We start from the raw sequence: 18,267 nt of genomic DNA on the forward strand, positions 1-18,267 counted from the left end.
TGCAGAATTGTTCCTTTGTTTGACCATATCCTTTATGGGAGGGGGGCAATCAGGCACACATCCGGCTAAGCAGGACAGATAACATGCTGGAGTACACATAACATCTGGAGTTAACACCTTGAAAACTTTTTTCTTATTTAACTGATGTTTTTTATTCAGGTTTAAACACCAAAGATCATGGGTTGTGTTTGTGGTATGTTAGATTTGGAAATGTACTTTCACATCAAACCAACAGACACCTGGAATGGTATAAAAATACCTTTAACAATAATTAGCTGGATCCCAAATAATGCTTTTATAAAATACTATGATTGCAGATGTTTATTGAGAGTTTTGTTTATGGTAAATCAGTAAGAGTGCTGACAAACACAAAAGATTACATTTTTAAACGACAGCTAATGCACTTCTGCATTAGCTGTCGTGTCTTCCTCATGTAGGTATGAAATGACCTGATCTCATCAGCTCTGATGACTAGAGCAGTGATGACATCATTTGAGCATGTGATCACTCACTGAATCTGTGGGTCACTTTTGGGTGTGTCACTCCTATAGGGTGGAGATTATGATGAGTCTAACGTGGAGCCAAAAGGAGGTATAGCTGTTTATGTAACTCAGTACTGTTAATCCTATTACTGTTGGAACCATTGTTAATAAACATTGAGTGCAAAGGCCTAATATTATTTTAGGCATTCCTTAACTGTCAGTGTGGGTTTTATTCTCTTTAAAGGTTTTGTTAGTAAAATTAACAAGCAGAACTAATCTTAGACTTTACTGTTGTGTCAGTAAAGTCCAAAATTAAGGCCACTCTAGTCTCATATAGGGAAAAAAAGGTTTTATAATTCTACCAAATATCAAGTTACTGAATACCACAGAGTCAAGATTTACTAACTTAGGGAGCCTTCAAGGACAAAGGCAGGTTCTGAGCAGTAAGTATGGCTGAGGCCAGTGGAAAAAAAGGGAGGTGACACAGGCTAGGAGGAGTGGTCAGAGGGGCGGACCTGAGGGCCCACAAGGTTTATATAGTTTAAAACTTTCCCTCTCCTCCTGCCTTGTGTCTGTGAGCTCCAATTTCTGCCTGCCCAGGCTGTGCCTCTGTCTCTCTTACTGACAGTCTCTCTCACTGAGTCTCACACTATAGCGACAATGCAAACCTCCAGACATAGTACATACTCTGTGCGCTCCTCCTCTAGTAGCAGGGCTCCTGCTATGTCCATCACTCGCACCTCTGCTCCGCTCTACAAATCCAGCAGCATTCATGGTGGGGCCGGTGGGACCAAAATCAGCGTCTCCTCCAGCTACCGCAGTGGGCTGGGATCCAGCATGGCAGCTGGCTCTGGAGCAGGAGGCTTCTCCAGCAACATCCAGGTGAGCGGGAACAGCGCCGACATCATGGGCAATGAGAAGTTTGCCATGCAGAACCTGAATGACCGCCTGGCCAGTTACCTGGAGACGGTGAGGAACCTGGAGCAGGCCAACCTCAAGCTGGAGATTAAGATCAAGGAGGCCCTGGAGAAGAGCGGACCCGACTTCAGAGACTACAGCAAGTACCAGGCCATCCTGGATGACCTGCGGAAGAAGGTGAGGAGGGAAATGGGGTTGGGAGGGATGACGAGGGTAGACAGGGGAATGTGACCGTTTATGTGTTAATAAAAAAAGAACGAGAGATGAAAGAAGATGAACATGAAAAGCAGAATGAGATGTGCTGTGATAAACATTTTAAGATGTTGTGAGTGTACCTGATTGGTTATGTATTTTTGACTAAATATATCCCCATTAGTTCTCAGGGTCTCGTATAGTTTGTAGAATCCTAACAAAGTGGATTCCTGCTAGTGCTTGGCATAGCGCCACTGCTGCTTTGAGCTGGGGGCTGAGGGTTGGACCGGAAACAGTATGGAGGAGGAATGCTGGATCATCAGGGGTCACAGACACAGGAAACCAGAGAGAGAATCCTGCGACTACTTATAAACCCCATACTTCCCATCCTTAACTACCCTTTCCCTCCTTGTTTAGTCTTCTTAAATTGAGAGTGTGACTGTAACAATTTCACTCTGCGTTCATCCAACAGAAAGTGAGAGATAAAAGGGAAACTTATTAGACACAGAAGGATCTATCAGCATTTTATAAGTGACTGAATGTTAACTCATGCTTAAATGACAAATGCTATGAAGTCAGTTCAGCTGTAATTTCCACACAGTTTCAAGATTTCAAAGTAAAGGTACTACTCATGCAGCAAAAACATGTTAATCATTTATTCGAGATTTCTTGGTATTGCATGCCACAGAAAAAAACAGCAGGATCCCTGAAGCACAAAATCCTGACATTCTACATTCAAAACTGCTATTTGACAGCATTAAGTCAGACTTGCCACATGGAACATTCTGGACTTTCGACTGTAGCATAGCGTATCTCTGCATCTTATCGCTGTGGGGAAACATATTTGTAGTCTAATCTTTGTAACAGGATACTAGCATCAAGGTCGGAAAATTTCTTTTTTGAATAAGCGGCTTTTCCCCCAATCCTTTACTTCTCAAAACATTACATAAGATCAAACGCTGTCTGGAATTGGGTTTTGTTTGCTCTACTAACAACTGAGGACCTCAGCTTAGCCAAACAGATAAAGGTCGAACACACCTAATATTTCGTCTGCAATGATGCAAAGAAATCACCCATAACCTCAGAAAAAAACCCAAAAAATTCTCACAGAGATTTAACAGAGTCTAAAAATAAATTTAGTTCTGACATGAAAAGTCGACTACCCTCAGAATCACAGACTTGCATGTGAAGTGAACAAACACACACACAAACACACCGGCACAGCCATAGTCACCACCATCCTCATGCAAATTGTCTGCCGACAAGATCCTGTTTCTTAGCACCAACAGCCTGGCAGCCACTGATTGGCGCATTCTGCATACCTCCCTTGCCATCCATCCCAGCCTTTATCTGTCATATCTCTCAGCTAGAACAAATATTCTAACCATTTAGTTTTTGAAGCAGCTGCCACTATTCACATTTATACACACAGACAGTGACACTTATCCTCTAACAGTAAACCCCAATAAACTTTTATAGTTTTCTATGAAAACTTAAAACTAAAAAGCACACATAGCATGAGTAGAAAATTATTTTTATCTATATATAACATCAGGCTAGTTTTGAACTACGCTTTTTGAGTTTGATTGAGCAAAGATGTTTGTTTGCTAATAGCATAGCGATAGCCAGCAGCTGGTTGACTTAGCCAAGCAGCACTGAAAAACGCAAAATAAAAAAAGAATACCTAGCTTAGTCATTAACTTGGTATAATAATCTTTTTTTCCCTTTACATGAAGTCTTACCAAAGCTAAAAGGTTCTGAGGTACAGCTGTTTTCAGGCTTTATGCTAGGCTAACTGGCTGTTAGCCATAGCTTAGCATTTAGCAAACAAATGTAATTCTAGTCTTCAGCTTCTCATCTAACTTTTCAAAGTACAATATATGATAATATTAAATATAATATTCAAATTTTTATACACTACCAGTTCAAACTACAGGTAACTTCTGGTGATTCTAATAGTATGAAAAATACATTCTTAAGCAATATTACAAAACTACGCTAATAAAATATATACAATAGTCATTGTCTCTCTTTGTTGATTCTTTTGTAATTGCTCGCTCTACTGTTAGCTGCTTCATGTTTCAACTTTGCAGTTGAAATAAAGTTTTTCTTTTGTTATCCGATTCTAGGTGTTTGATGCCACTATCGACAATGCTCGTCTGGTTCTCAACATTGACAACGCTCGCCTGGCAGCTGATGACTTCCGAGTGAAGTAAGACCCGCCTGCTTTACCGCTGACATTGTAAAACACTGAAATAGACAACTGCTGGCACACCCTCTTTTAGTGCAGGATGGGTTGTAGGACGAATCTAGTGTGAAGATCTAAAGGAGGAGTCAGTCATCAGTCATGTAGTCGTAAATTGTCACCTTTGAATCACAACTGCTGGAGTTGTGTCATAAATTATGTGTAGTTGCAAACAGAGCTGACCATAAAGTTAACAGTATTATACGCTGACCAAATAATGATGTACACTGACATTTTCTAAACATACACAGTTCACACAAACACATAAATAATCATGAGCAACTCAAGACAAAGTACGGCAACTCTCTAAATAAGTGTAGCAAAATATTTAACAAAAATTTACAGGTAGACTAAGTTCATTAAGCCTCTGTGAATGTGAGCAGCTGCGCCAAACTCTGACGTTATCCTGACTGCTTTGCCCTGTCCTGTTTAGATATGAGTCCGAGCTGGCCATTCGCCAGTCTGTGGAGGCCGACATTGTTGGTCTGAGGAAAGTCATCGATGATACCAACTTGACCCGCATGAACCTGGAGAGTGAGATCGAAGCACTGAAGGAGGAGCTCATCCATCTCAAGAAAAACCATGAAAATGTGAGTTTGATTACTTTAACTTATTTCAAAAACAAAATTTCAAATATAAAATATTTAATTCAGGTCTATAGGCTATATTTGTGCTGCTTTCAACATAGTCGAACTCAGAAAGATACATAATTATATACATATTATTTGCAGATCTGTTCATCTCATTAATCCTTCTCATTGAAACCATATGTGCTTAAGTTCCATCCACATGCAGTGAAAGCCACGACTACAGCCTACACCTCCTTGAGTGGGATGTTGTGGAAAACAGTCTTTAGAAAACTTTGCTGGGAATGCAGAGGTTGCTTAAGAAATCTGAAATATCTGTATGTGAGATCTGTGGGAAGCCTCATCGTAAAAATGGTTCCCAGCCACAATTGGCAACAGAGAAAGCTCCAAAGATTTCAAATGACTATGATTTGAGTGCATAAGCCAAAACACAACCATTTGTTTACTGAGGGAAATATTAAATTAAGTGTTAAGGGACTCAGGCACAGACCTGTATATTTGCCTGACCGAAGCGTGTGATTATGGTTGGATAGAGGCTAAGGGTCACCGCTGGGTCATGACTCAGTTCAAGCAGTAGAATGAAAAAGAATTAAGAAGTATTCTATAGACCTGGAAGTAGTTAGGTAAGGTAAACAATAAGAGTGACTTTCTATTGACTTTCTTTTTTTCTTTAGGAAGTTATCGAGCTTCGTAACCAGATCGCCCAGTCTGGAGTCCACGTGGATGTCGACGCTCCTAAAGGCCAGGATCTGGCTCAGATCATGGCAGAAATCAGGGCCAAGTATGAGAAGATGGCAAAGAAGAACCAGGAAGAACTGAAAGCATGGCATGAATCTCAGGTAAACCATTAGCAAAAACAAATCAAGTTAAAAAATGTAAATAAATAAACTCTTGACTAACTTGTCTTTTAACCTCAATCAGATAACAGAAGTGCAGACACAGGTGACCCAGAACACAGAGGCCCTGAAGGGTGCCCAGACAGAGGTGCACGAACTGCGCAGACAGATACAAACGCTGGAGATTGAACTGGAATCACAGAAGAGTCTGGTGAGCAGTCTGCCCCTCATTTACCTCTAAACACGCTTATCTGAACTCTCCACATTGCCCAACTCAGCACTCTCACTTCAAGTCTCTCGGGTGTATTCTGTTGACACAAGCGTTGCACTCCGGTGATTTGTCTCTATGGAGCTGTCATCACTAATCTGAGTCCACTGTAAAAATGTAACCCCTTCTTGTCACTTACAGAAAGCCTCTCTGGAGGGCACGCTAAGGGACACGGAGCTCCGTTACAACATGGAGATAGAGTCTTTAAACACCATCATCCTGGGCCTGGAGGCAGAGCTCACACAGCTGCGAAGCAAAATCCAGTTGCAGACACAGGATTACGAGGCCCTGCTCAATACAAAGATGAAGCTGGAGGCTGAGATCGCAACATACCGACGGCTGCTGGACGGTGGAGACTTCAAGTGCGTAGGATAGTTTTCCTATCATTTAGAAGTCTAAAAGTAGAAACTACCTGGAAGTTAACTGAGTATTAATGTTTTTACTTAGGCTCCAGGATGCTCTGGAAGAGCAGAAAACAACAGTGACCAAGACCAAAAAAGTGATGACCGTCACACAGACGCTGGTGGACGGCAAGGTGGTGTCCTCCAGCACAGAGACAAAGAACCTCTGAATACAAGGAGCAAGCAGCTGATTCTCTCACTAGTCACTGTCACAGCATTATAACACTAGCATACAACTGGTCAAATTTTACCTCTTTGCTTCTTAGTGATAGAGCACTAACAACAATAAGACCCTTCAGCCGTCTCTACCAATAGTTTGACTTCCTGGGTATACAGCTCTCCCACAGGCTGCTAAAAAAAACTGGATCAAAAGAAAACAAAGTCATTTTTTATTTATTTCATCATGAGTTATTTATGTGTTTGTTTGTCGACATGCAGATGTTTACAAAAGTTTCAAATTGGAGAACTTTTTCAAAAAAACAAAAAGATTCAAGACGTTATTTCAAAGTCATAAAATTCTCAGAAAAAATGAAATTATTTTTATATTTCATCATCTTTTTTGTTTTCTTTCTGTCCAGTTATGTCTGCCTGCTTTGCTGTTATGTTCAGACATTTCAATAAAGTCCATCTGAAATTATACTTGCTATCACGGTGTCTTGTTCATTCAGAAATCGCTCGAGATACAGATTTGTTTAGTCTGCTGAGCAGACAAGTAAACAGGAATCCCAAACCCCTGTTCCCATTAACACACACTGAAGCAGCTTAAAAATATTAATAACATAAAAAGGGGGATGGAAATAGGAGATAAGAATAACATAACAACATTGTTCGCATAATTGAGCTCCAGGCTCTTTCAAAGCGTTCACTGAACCCCTCAGCTGAATTGTACTGACAGACTTTTACAACATTTACCATTTGAAGTTATACAGCTTGGACTGTTTAGAGTATTTAGGGTTTAACACTTCACGGGCAATAAATTACTGCAGTAACAACCAAACTTGAGCTAATTATTCAGCTGATGGTAGCATAGTGAAATAACTAGCAAACCTAAGTAAGAGTCTGATGGAGACTGACCTTCGCTCCTGTTATTCATCATATACCTGTACACTGGATTAATATCGCTGCCTTTTGAAGTACTATTATGAATCCAAATGTAAGATAATTCCTACTTTTACAACTTAGTGTCTGACTTTTCTTGTGATATAATTATAGATACTGTGTGTGAGTGCACCACAACTTTCCCTCTCTGTCACGGTTTGTGCCTTTTATGAATCACCAAAGTAAGAATATCCCCACACCTGTGAAAGTTGGTGCCAGTACTTACGTTCTGAAACCAACCCATTGTAGTAGCCCTTGTTCTAGGTCTAAGCATCTACTGCTTCAGATGAGCGTCTGGTCTTTTTAATGTACCAATTGCTTTTGACTTTTCTCTGGAAACATACAAGCACCAAGTCTCTCCCAGAAAGGACTATTTAGTTCACTTACCATTCTTTGACTTTCCAGCTTTTAATTGATGCTGTTTATGAGTACCACGTCAACTAAGCTAGGTTTTAATGCACACTGCAGCCTATAGACTCACTGCATCTCAGACAGTACAAACCAAATCCCAACAAAAGGAGAGAAAGAAAGAAACTATGGCATTTTAAGGAAATGGTCACTTATTTTGATTTTGACGCCAGCAGAAAAATTGTCTCAAAAGAAGTTGGGACAGGGATAACACAAGACCAGAAGAGTAAGTGGGAGTAAAAAGGAAAAGCTGTGCAACATAAAGTTGTGAAAAATTGTGCTAGAGGGAGAGTAAGGGTTAGAGATGCTGCGATTCTCAAGAAGAGGATGGACCAAGATTAAAATGCACTACAATGATGGGATGAGAAAAGTACAGAGAAGAAATGAACCGCTCACGATCCAACACACATCAAATCATATGAAATCCTATGTTTAAAAAGAAATTTCTGTAATTCCTAAACAATTAATGAAATATTTAAATCCTTTGAATTAAAGTTGAAAGTCTGCCCCTCAATCTTATCTTGGTTGTTTGATTTAAAATCCACTGTGGAGGTTTAAAAAACATTGTCGGGTCACCGAAACACTAAACGACCTAACTGTAAATGTGAAATAAGTTGCTAACTTAATGCCAACTGCTAACTTAACCAAGCCTTTAAAATCATTTTTCATGCATGTGTGAAAATGGAAACTCACTTCTCAGTTTATTTCTATCTCGATATACAGCTCTGTTATATTAAACTGCATAGTTAGCAATTAGCATTAAGGCTTATGGATATTGGCATGGCAATCACTTTGCAGGGTTAAAAACTCTAATAGCCTACACTGAAAAAACGGGAATTGGCAGGCTTTTGAATTTGCACAAATGAATTTAGTTAATGCTACACAAGCTTTTCATGTTTCTCTTATTTACATGATTAAATAAAGTACCATTTACTTGATTATAAACAATACTGAGACTACTCATTTTTCTTGCATTGATTTAAAGTGACTAAATTAGATTACTAAAACCATTGTAATCATGTTTGACCACAACCGGAAATGATGCAATATATTCAAAGACAACAACTAAATATGATTGGATAATACGACCTAGAGTCTTATCCAATAAGACAACAACATAATTTAAGGAGAGCGCAATTGACCGCCAGATTCTGGAAGACTGTTTAGCCACATGCAACCTTTGGCACCGAGTCAGGCATACTGAGAAGGTAAGTAATTTAAATACATTTGTTTTAGTTTGGTACGTTTTCACAGAATTGTTGCAGTGCATGCTATATAAAAAGTAATCTGTAATGCATCTACATGTTGTTTTTACAGTGCTAGCTAAAGTTGGTATTAGCTTTGTGGCTAAAGCTGAAAAATAGTAACAAATTGCACATAGTCGGAAGAAAGCAGCTGTTGTCGGTCAGATATGGAATTTATGCATGTGACAGAGAGCACTGACGTTTTTGATGGCTTAGCAAGTTAAAACGTCACTGAGAGAGCACAATAGTGTTTGTGTTACTGGTGCTAGTTATTATGGCTACATTGGCTAATTAGTCTGGCTGTAACCGTCAGAGTTTAAGAACCTGGGAGCCCCACAGTGCTATACCTTAATTCTTGCTGCTGACACGCACTCAAGTTATAATAAGGATCCTGCCACCTTAGACGTGGGTTTAAGAACCTGGGCCCATAAATGCCAAGTCATCTTTCCATTTAGTCATTGTTTTAGATGAAGTGTCACTTACTTGACTATTCTATCGGTCATGCCCAAATAATACAGCAGATATCTACAAGGAGATAAGTTTGTTCAACAGACTATGTCTTATTAAGTGATGTATTGTGAATTTTCCAACATCGTCCTAACAAAAATTAGGATCCCCCCCCCTTTTTTTTTCTACTTTGTGTAGAACATATGTGAGCTCATTTATACATTATGTATAAATGAGGGAAAGATTGGTACTTTAAAGAAACCATTGAATCTCTTCTGGACTGGAATACCGTTTTTCAATTAAAATTAATGTTTTTTGTGATGGTGAAATTGTTACCTTTATGATTACAGAAGTCAAAACATCAGATGATGATAGCTTACCATCTAAACTCCCCATCTCTTGGCAAGTCTGAATTAGAGGTCTCAGCTGTATCGGCCTTTCTAGTGGATTTGCTTAAAGAGGAGATAGCTTAAGTCATTAGGTATATATTCCCTGACATTCTAGAGGTCAACCTTGCACAGTATGTGACATTAAAGGGCATAACTTATAGAAATGGAATGGTACTGGCCCAAAGGGCAGCAGGTGGATTGCCAGAATACTGAAAAACCATATCTGCATTGTACCACAGCATATTCTACATTGTCAGAGAGCTTGGTGGCTGGTACAGAGAGCACGACAGAGCTTTTGAGCTCCGCCCAGTATCCATAAGAATATTCACTCTCGCCTCACTCTGTGAACTCCTTGATACTTATCCATTGGTTGACTATGAGATTGGATCAGTCCACATTGTGACTTTAAAAAGGCATATAGAAATAAAAGGTGTTCATATAAGTGTAATAGGTTCAGTCGCATGTATTTCATTAGATAAATTCTTTTTTTTATGTCTGATCTTTGTAACTTTGACTATTGGGTATGGATAGCTTTATGAAAACTAAACTGAAATGATTCTTTCTGAATGTCTGATATGTAATTCTTTGTTGCCTACAGAGTCCTATGGGGAGTCCTATGGTCCTAAAGACTGTTTTGGCTGACGGAACCTGTCGAAGGCTCACTCTCTAATGGAGCGCCTGAATCAACTGAGGATCTCACCGTTGAAGTCAAGAGACAGTGTTGTCTTCAGGGCAGTTTCAGACTTCAGTTTATGGATTCCTTGTTTGGGAATGAGTTTCTTAACCTTACCTCAGTTTCAGAAGTAGCAGACAAAGGGACTCTTAAAGCTATTGACATGTCAAAGCCCACAACATGGACATAAAAAAGAGTAACAGAGTTGGTGAAACTCAAGATGGAAAAGACTTTTTCATACAGAAGACATGAAGGTGTTCGTGATGCACCAATGGTGGAGGCTTTCATGGCAAGATGGCCTGCTCTATTTGATTTCCATGAGGTAAGGTTTGCCTCATACACGGTGTTCTTGTGGTATTAGCCTAAAATGGTTAAGGCAAAGCCCATTGACAGCCCATTTCTTCAGCATGAGTGATTGCAGCCTTCTTCCAGGTATTAAACCTTTGAAGCTCATTCCTCTGTGCTCATGTTTTCAGATCAACGCTGAGTTTAAGAGAATTGCCACCATCCCCCCTTAAACAAAGTTCCTGGCTCAGCTGGCTCTCCACTTGGACAACCTGGTGAAGTTGGTCAACAGAAGAGGAGAGCTTGGACTAATACTGAAAAGAATTGTGGCATAAATGGATAATGTAAGTGATAAATCCTGAACATTCACTTAACATGGTAAATGGCCTGCATTTGTATAGCGCTTCACACTACATTCAGTCATTCACCCATTCACACACACTGGCAAGCTACATTGTAGCCACAGCTGCCCTGGTGCACACTGACAGAGGCGCCACCGGGCCCTCTGACCACCACCAGTAGGCAAACACGGGGTTAGTATCTTGCCCAAGGATATTTGGCATGCAGCCAGGAGGCAGCCTGGGATCGAACCACCGACCTTCAGATTAGTGGCTGACCTGCTCTGCCACCTGAGCTACAGCCACCCATAATCCTCTTTGGATGAAACTTTATTATTGTGGAAGATTTCAAATGTTTCCATGATAAATTCTCTCATTTTGTATTTTTACATCTGCTTCTTTTTTTAACCTTCACTTTGTCAACTTATTATTAATTGCCAGTAAACCTATTATTAATTTGTGTGCCTTTACTTTAAAAACATTCATGTAAAGTACACTATTAAAACTTAAATGAAGGACAAGGGCTGAATGAAGATGCTAATTACATACATTTCATTTCAGTGTGAAGATGTTGATGCTGAGTGTGTCAAGGGAGTGTGTATCTACATGGGTGAAGACCCTGGCATGCTTATCCGGGAGTATGTGGTATGTACTTGTCTTTTTCTTTTCTTTTTTTTTTTCTTTTTTTCAGACTTTCCACAGTTTGTCATATTACTTACTTGGCATGAAATGACTAACATGGCTTCTTTTTTACAGGGCATGGAACAACGTGCCATCAGTGAGACTGTTGAAGACACCACTGTTTGAATTTATCTTCTTAAAGAGCAAGCTTCAGCAGATGAACAAGAGTTGTCCTTGCAGGCATCAGGGTGGCGAAGACTTTGGATAATGTAGCATTTGCTGTGATAATGCTATTTGGACTAATGTATGCATTAAACCTTGCCTACCCTGCGGACCTTCGCTACAACTTTGACGTTTTCCAGAAGGTTTTCATGGAACTGGATGGAGCTAAACTCTCTAAAGTTCTTGCTTTCAAAAACCATCTGTTTCATTGAGAAGTCAAAGACTGCACTTCTGCAATTCTTTGCAGTTTTTCATTTTGTGTTCAGTAACGTTATACTGCTTATGTTTTTATTGCTTTCCCCTCATGTGACTGCAATGCAGGATGATTTTTCCTTTTGGTATCATGTTCTAAGAAATTTTTACTGACGATTTTTAGCAATATGTTCTAAGTCAACCTTAATGTCCTGCTTAATGAAGATTAAAATTCATGTAGGTGTTTGGTATTAGTTATGTAACAATGTCATTTAAGGCTCAACTTAGTTGAAATCTTGTACAGGTAAATACTTGTACAGAAGCTGAAACTGTTGTCAAATAACACACAAGTTATATTTGTGTAAATCTGTTTATTCATAAAAGCGTGTTGCTTTTTTTCAGGTAGTCTTAATTTAGTTTACATTTTCAATTGTGTAATTAATACAAATGTTATATGTAAGAGATGACAGGATCATCTATAAGCACTTTCTTTTATTTGCTGCTAAGGTCAGTTTTTTGTGAAATATTTGCAAATATATTCTCAAACTAACTTTTTCTTTTAGTTATTTCTACAGGCTATCTTTAAAAATGTGTTAACAAGTTTATATGGATGTGATTTTGGACTTGTTCATGGCAGAATTGCTGCTTTCACTGCTGTTACAGTTTAATAAAGGTGAACTGTTCAGTAGCACTCACAGTCTTTGCCTTTTTTGTCAATAATGATCAGTTAATATTTCAATTGAAAAAATTAAGTAGGATTTAAAGCCATAATTTGTGTTGCAGGAACATAATTGCAATGTGTTTACATTACATAATATCATTGCATACCACTGGCAAATAAAAATAAGTTGGTGTTAAACATTAAAATATATTGACATTATGCAATACATTGATATTATGATAACAGATTAATATTAGTACATCAAACATGATTTTTTAAAGTAATCTGATGTAAATAAAATACTTTGATTTGGCAAGCATTAATTACTTGAGGGAAAGTGGAAAATTAAGTCAGTCATACTTATTCATATTATGTGGGACCGATGTACACAATAAAATCAAGTAAATTGAAAGAACTTTTTTTTTTCAGTGTATTAATAGCCAACACTATGACCAAATAACCCTGCATAGTAAAACCAACCAGTTTTGATTGATTATTTATTCTTGACACAGTAAACATATAGTCTGCCTTGCAAATTTGGAAGGCTTATATTATTATTAATAGTCTTACTAGTCGTATTTTAAATTCTGTGCAGTGTTTTAGCTTGTGCCTTATCAAATCCGCCTGTTCTTCCTACATTTCCTGGATTATTTTTCTTTGGCGCATAATGAAGCATGCCACAGCCAACACAAGCTAATACATTGGTACCAGTCATGTTTGTGAAACTGATATCCTCAACTTGCGAGGTTGTGCGTGCGCGTTTGTTTTGTAGTCATGGTGACACCTGCTGTAGTGAGATCTACCACATGGTTTCAAGTGCTTGGGCCAGGTGTTTTTTCTGCCAATAAAATAAGATTGTGTTAGTAAAACAGCGTCACAGCCATTCAAGAAAAAAAGATTAAGCTTTCAAGTTTCAGATTAGGTGTAATCTGACCCATCCAGAAGGGCTCATGTTCCTTTACCAGTATACTCCCCTCTCCCACAGTGTTTTTCATGCTCAATTTGTAACTACACTATACTTGTTTGTAATACATGTATCTTTTGGGGGGTGGGTGTTAGGTGCAATCCAATGGTGTGTAACAAATATATATTTCTATTTATTTATAGTACTGCAGGGGGCATCTATAGTAAAGAGAACATTTTTAAACAGATTTGTTGCCCCCTCTCAAAAAAAAAATAAAATAAAATAGAACATGTCCAGCCTCACTGTGTCCACTGTGAGTCATATCAGGTTATCAGTTTATTTCCACACTATCAAAATGAAAATGTCAGTACACTTTTTACCTGTGAAGTGAGTGGGTGGAGGACAAAGAAGGTCAAAGGTAACAATTTAATATAGATAGGAGAGGAGTTTCAGGAAGAAATATTGCTTTTCAGAGTTGTATATAAGGCCTCAGACTCCACCTTCATACTCCACCCTGCTGCCACTCTCCTCGGTGCCATTTCTCACTCTGATTGATCAGCACACTTCCTTTACCAATGGAGCTTAGACGCCAGTCTTCTCAAAATTATGGTTTAAGTTCACTTGGAGGTCCCAGATCCCTACGGATGGAAACCTACGCCCACAGTGTGACTGGAGGGGCAGGCGGCCGTGGAACCAAGATTTCCAGTGCCAGCTATGGTTCGCGTGTTGGCAGCGGTTTTGGCGGAGGATACGACTACCAGTCCTTGTCCTCTGGATCGACTTCTGGCGCCATGGGCATTGGAAACGAGAAGCATGCCATGCAGTGCCTGAATGACCGCCTGGCGAACTATCTGGAGACGGTGAGGAATCTGGAGAAGGCCAATGCAGTGCTGGAGGTCAAGATCAGAGAGGCCACCGAGAATAGAGGCCCCTTGGAAGGGAGGGACTACAGCAAGTACTACGTTATCATCGAAGGCCTCAGGGCCCAGGTGAGCCAACGAAACATTTAATCTAGATGATAGTCTAGGCATCTAAGGGCTCTAGAGTAATAAAATTTTTCACAGAATCTGAAATGTCCTCAAAATAAATGGTCTGAAATTAGTTGATTAAGTATCCGGTCTTTAAGTCTGCCGTCATTAGCTGTGCCAGGGCCCAAACTCTGCTGCAGGTACGTAATTCACACAATCACTGCAGCATCACTGAGAGTTAAAAACTATCTAAATTCTTTCATCTGTAATAAAATGATCAGCGTTCTGCTCTACCAGGTGTAACAATTAAGTTTAACATCCAGGTATCCATGAAAACCAAATTTATGACATTTAACAGAGTTAGAAGTTAGCAGGAAGTTAGCTCGCTAGTTTCCATCTAAATATAATATACCACGTCCTGACTGAGAGATTTCCAAAACAAATTAAAATGTACAGTTTTGCTATCACTTCCTACGGAGCCCCGCAGGGCACATGGGAGAAAAAAAATGAAGACAGACTTTTGCAAGATCTCGCAAAACTTTTGCGAGATCACGCAAAACTAACTCGGGATCTCGCAAAAGTTTTGCGAGATCACGCAAAACTAACTCGGGATCTCGCAAAACTTTTGCGAGATCACGCAAAACTAACTCGGGATCTCGCAAAAGTTTTGCTGGTATTATACAGCTAATATATATATTGTTTAGTATTAAGCTTTGCTTGTTCCATATTCAGTTTTTTAGCAAAACTTGTTTGAGTCCATAAAAAGAGTAAAAATAAGATTCATTCTTATATCTGGAGGAAGATTTTTTTTTCAATAAATATTAACGTTAGCTCGCGACTTTGTTCCAGTTTTGAATTTTGGCCCACCGTGTATTTGAATTTGACACCCCTGCACTAGCTGGTATATAAGGATGTGCTACGTAATTGCTAGCGACACAGCTATGTTAGCATATTATAAACAGTGAAGCTGGAGGATGAATGCTAACTTTTTTCCACTCGATAAAAGTTAACGTGAGGGTTCCCGGTGGTTAGGGACAAATGCATTCGCATGGCATGGACCAAACTTCATTCAGGAGAACAACTGAGACAATCCATCCTCAACACGAGGTTAGTTATTAATATACTACTGCATGGGCTGGGCTGTAGTTAGATCGTAAGGTTTTAAAATCTGAGCTTTAAAATGAATAGCGGTAATAAAAACCGAGAGAGGCCGACAGTGATTACCGACTGTTTTTAGGGGCTTGTTGAGATGAAATATAACAAGAAACAAAGCATTAAAACATGTTAAAACACAACAGCCTTATTAAACGCAGAGTACTTTGGGCCTGGAATCAGGTTTTATCAGGTCATCACTTAAAGACCGGATTGGTTTAGGTAGCTATGGTATACTAGTTCTCACAAATGATTCTTAAGTTGTAGTTTTCTTGCATTTCAGTTTTTTCAGAATGTTAAACGAACCCAGAACTACAACAACTACAACTCTTTTCTTGTAAATGCCACATACTATTGTTCAATCGAGTCACTGTTAACACATAAACTTTATTATTATAGTGTCCTAGATATCGCTTGAATACCTGATTTCACAACATTTATTACCTGTGGGCTCCTATCGCTAAGCAGTATCAACCATTTGCAACTCATCAAATTGAAAGTCACAGTTTGCTTTCCACCAAAACGATCTCTTCATACAGTTATGTCACCAAAAATACCATTGCTGTTTTTTAGATTCTTGACATGACCAGGGCAAATGCCCAGTATGCTATCAGTCTTGACAACGCAAGTCTGGCTTCAGATGACTTCCGAACCAAGTGAGTGTCGAGATTTTTGTGCAAAATGAAGGTAATCTCTTCACCAGCATGAGCAGATCTAGCATTCACTCCGTCTCCATAGGTATGAGTATGAGTTGTCCATGAGGCAGACAGTGGAGGCTGATGTTTCAAGACTGAGGAAGATCCTGGATGACACCAATGTTACTCGCTTGCACCTGGAGAGTGAAATCGAGTCCCTCAAGGAGGAGTTGATCAGCCTGAAGAAGAACCACGAGAGAGTATGCAATCATTGTAAAGTTCGGCAGAGCAGTTCAAAGAGAAAAACCTATCTGATAACCCCAATACAGTACAGTGCACCTTTAAAACAAATTTTTCCTTAACCACTTAGCACAGGAAAATCCTATTAACCAAATGTTCAGGAAATCACTCCCTGACTATTTCCTCCCGAACAGGAAGTTGATGAATTGCGAGTTCAAAACGCACAGGCTGGGGTCCATGTGGATGTTGATGCACCAAAAGGACAGGACCTGGCCAGAATCATGGAGGAAATAAGAGCAAAGTATGAGAAGATAGCGCTACAGAACCAACAGGAGCTTGAAGCGTGGCATAACTCCCAGGTACAGCTAAACTAGGCTGGTGAAAAACATCTTTTTTTTTTCCTTGACTGTGAGTTGAACAGTATTTGTAAATTCTTTATGTATATAATCTTCTATTAAGATCACAGAGGTGCAGGTCAAAGTCACAGAGAGCTCAACAGCCCTGAAGGAGGCCGCAGGTGTAATGACTGAAACTAGGAGGCGGCATCAGGCACTGGAAATTGAGCTCCAGTCTGCACATAGTCTGGTAAGTCTTGGTTACGTCATTAGTTTCCCGTTCTGGGTTGAGATTTGACCCTTCCCTTAGTATAAATACTCATCATTAGGTCTTCTCATAGATTGAGCCTGGTTCACACCTGGCAGTTCCAGAGCATGACAGGCATTACAGCCAAGAAAAAAATTAAGTTGATCCTAGCTCTGTTCAAAAACAATAAATTTCACCAATCAGCACATCGAAAATTCACTAATTGCATTTTTTCACAGGTTGTCAGAAGTGCTGGTACATAATTTTGTATGCAAGTTTTTATTTCTAGGCTAAATCATGAAGCTAACTCTAGCTTTGTGTTCCTGTTTAACACATATCAATTGCCCAGACTAACCTAATGCAAGATAGCCACAAAATTTTTACAATGGTGCTTTTCCTTAATCTCTTCACAGAAAGCGTCCCTGGAGGCTGCCCTTCATGACATTGAGAGGCGTTACAATTTAGAGCTGGAAAAATACAATGAGATAATCCTGAGACTGCAGGAGGAACTGGCACAGATCCGCAGCAGCATCCAGCAAAACACGAATGAGTACGAGGCCCTCCTCAACATCAAGGTGAAGCTGGAGGCTGAGATTGCAGAGTACAGAAGGCTGCTGGATGGTGAAGGAGACTTAAAGTGAGTATTAAGGTGAAGCAGCAGAAAGTATGGATGCAACATACGCTCAATGAGACAGAAGCCTTCTTCATCTCGGGGGAGCATTTGCAAATTTGATTTAAAGCAGCCTCATGCAAACATGGAGCAGCAATGATATGGAAAGCAGATGTCACTGACCTGTGTCTATGTAATCCTATTACCATCATTTAAATTTCAACTGCTCAATTTCATCATGTCAAAGAAAAGATCACTCAAAGGTGGAAAATATATTTCTGTTCTGTCTCCGTATGACTAACCTTTTTATATTTCTTCATTTTACCAGCCTTGAAGATGCAGTTGACCTAAAGAAAATCCAAGTGGTGACGGTCACTCAGACTGTGGTGGACGGCAAAGTGGTGTCAGAGAGCAAGGAGAGCAAGGAGATCGGATCCACTGAAAATCTGACATTTAGTTAAAAACAACTGAAAGAAAAACAACTATGAAAAAAATTAAATGGCAACATTTTATTTTGATTGCTTTCTGTCAATGTCTTCAGCGTTTCTTTTAAAGGCAAAATAAGCATATCAACCATTGCTTTGACTGATATTCATAGAAACCCATTGATTAAACTGATAAGACTTATGTATTATTTCATTATTCTGTTAAATTATTAGTTCAGAGGAG

The 18,267-nt window shown here is 39.3% G+C and overlaps 1 protein-coding gene and 1 long non-coding RNA gene across 2 annotated transcripts; both read left to right on the forward strand.

Annotated features, from left to right (window-relative positions):
• Nucleotides 1–1,027: 1,027 nt before the first annotated feature.
• Nucleotides 1,028–18,074, forward strand: krt18a.1 (keratin 18a, tandem duplicate 1). The gene is made up of 14 exons (XM_080897694.1): nt 1,028–1,577; nt 3,722–3,804; nt 4,271–4,427; nt 5,099–5,263; nt 5,346–5,471; nt 5,670–5,890; nt 5,976–6,098; nt 13,971–14,400; nt 16,105–16,187; nt 16,270–16,426; nt 16,601–16,765; nt 16,866–16,991; nt 17,402–17,625; nt 17,927–18,074. Exons 1-14 carry the CDS (start codon nt 1,143–1,145, stop codon nt 18,057–18,059), a joined length of 2,628 nt encoding a protein of 875 aa, XP_080753820.1. The 5' UTR covers nt 1,028–1,142; the 3' UTR covers nt 18,060–18,074.
• On the forward strand, nt 10,231–12,246 carry LOC308406954. The gene is made up of 4 exons (XR_013973617.1): nt 10,231–10,510; nt 10,665–10,817; nt 11,373–11,456; nt 11,568–12,246. It is a non-coding gene; the product is annotated as an uncharacterized lncRNA (long non-coding RNA).
• Nucleotides 18,075–18,267: the final 193 nt, after the last annotated feature.

This window comes from Rhamphochromis sp. 'chilingali' (genome assembly GCF_963969265.1).
Source record: "Rhamphochromis sp. 'chilingali' genome assembly, chromosome: 12".
Lineage (NCBI taxonomy): Eukaryota > Metazoa > Chordata > Actinopteri > Cichliformes > Cichlidae > Rhamphochromis > Rhamphochromis sp. 'chilingali'.

What these genes read in the sequence shown, in the direction of transcription:
- krt18a.1 (XM_080897694.1), top strand. Translation starts at nt 1,143, where the DNA reads ATGCAAACCTCCAGACATAGTACATACTCTGTGCGCTCCTCCTCTAGT. An exon ending in GCTGATGACTTCCGAGTGAA is followed by an intron (nt 3,805 to 4,270) that starts GTAAGACCCGCC and finishes TGTCCTGTTTAG; the next exon opens with ATATGAGTCCGAGCTGGCCA. An exon ending in TCGAAGGCCTCAGGGCCCAG is followed by an intron (nt 14,401 to 16,104) that starts GTGAGCCAACGA and finishes GCTGTTTTTTAG; the next exon opens with ATTCTTGACATGACCAGGGC.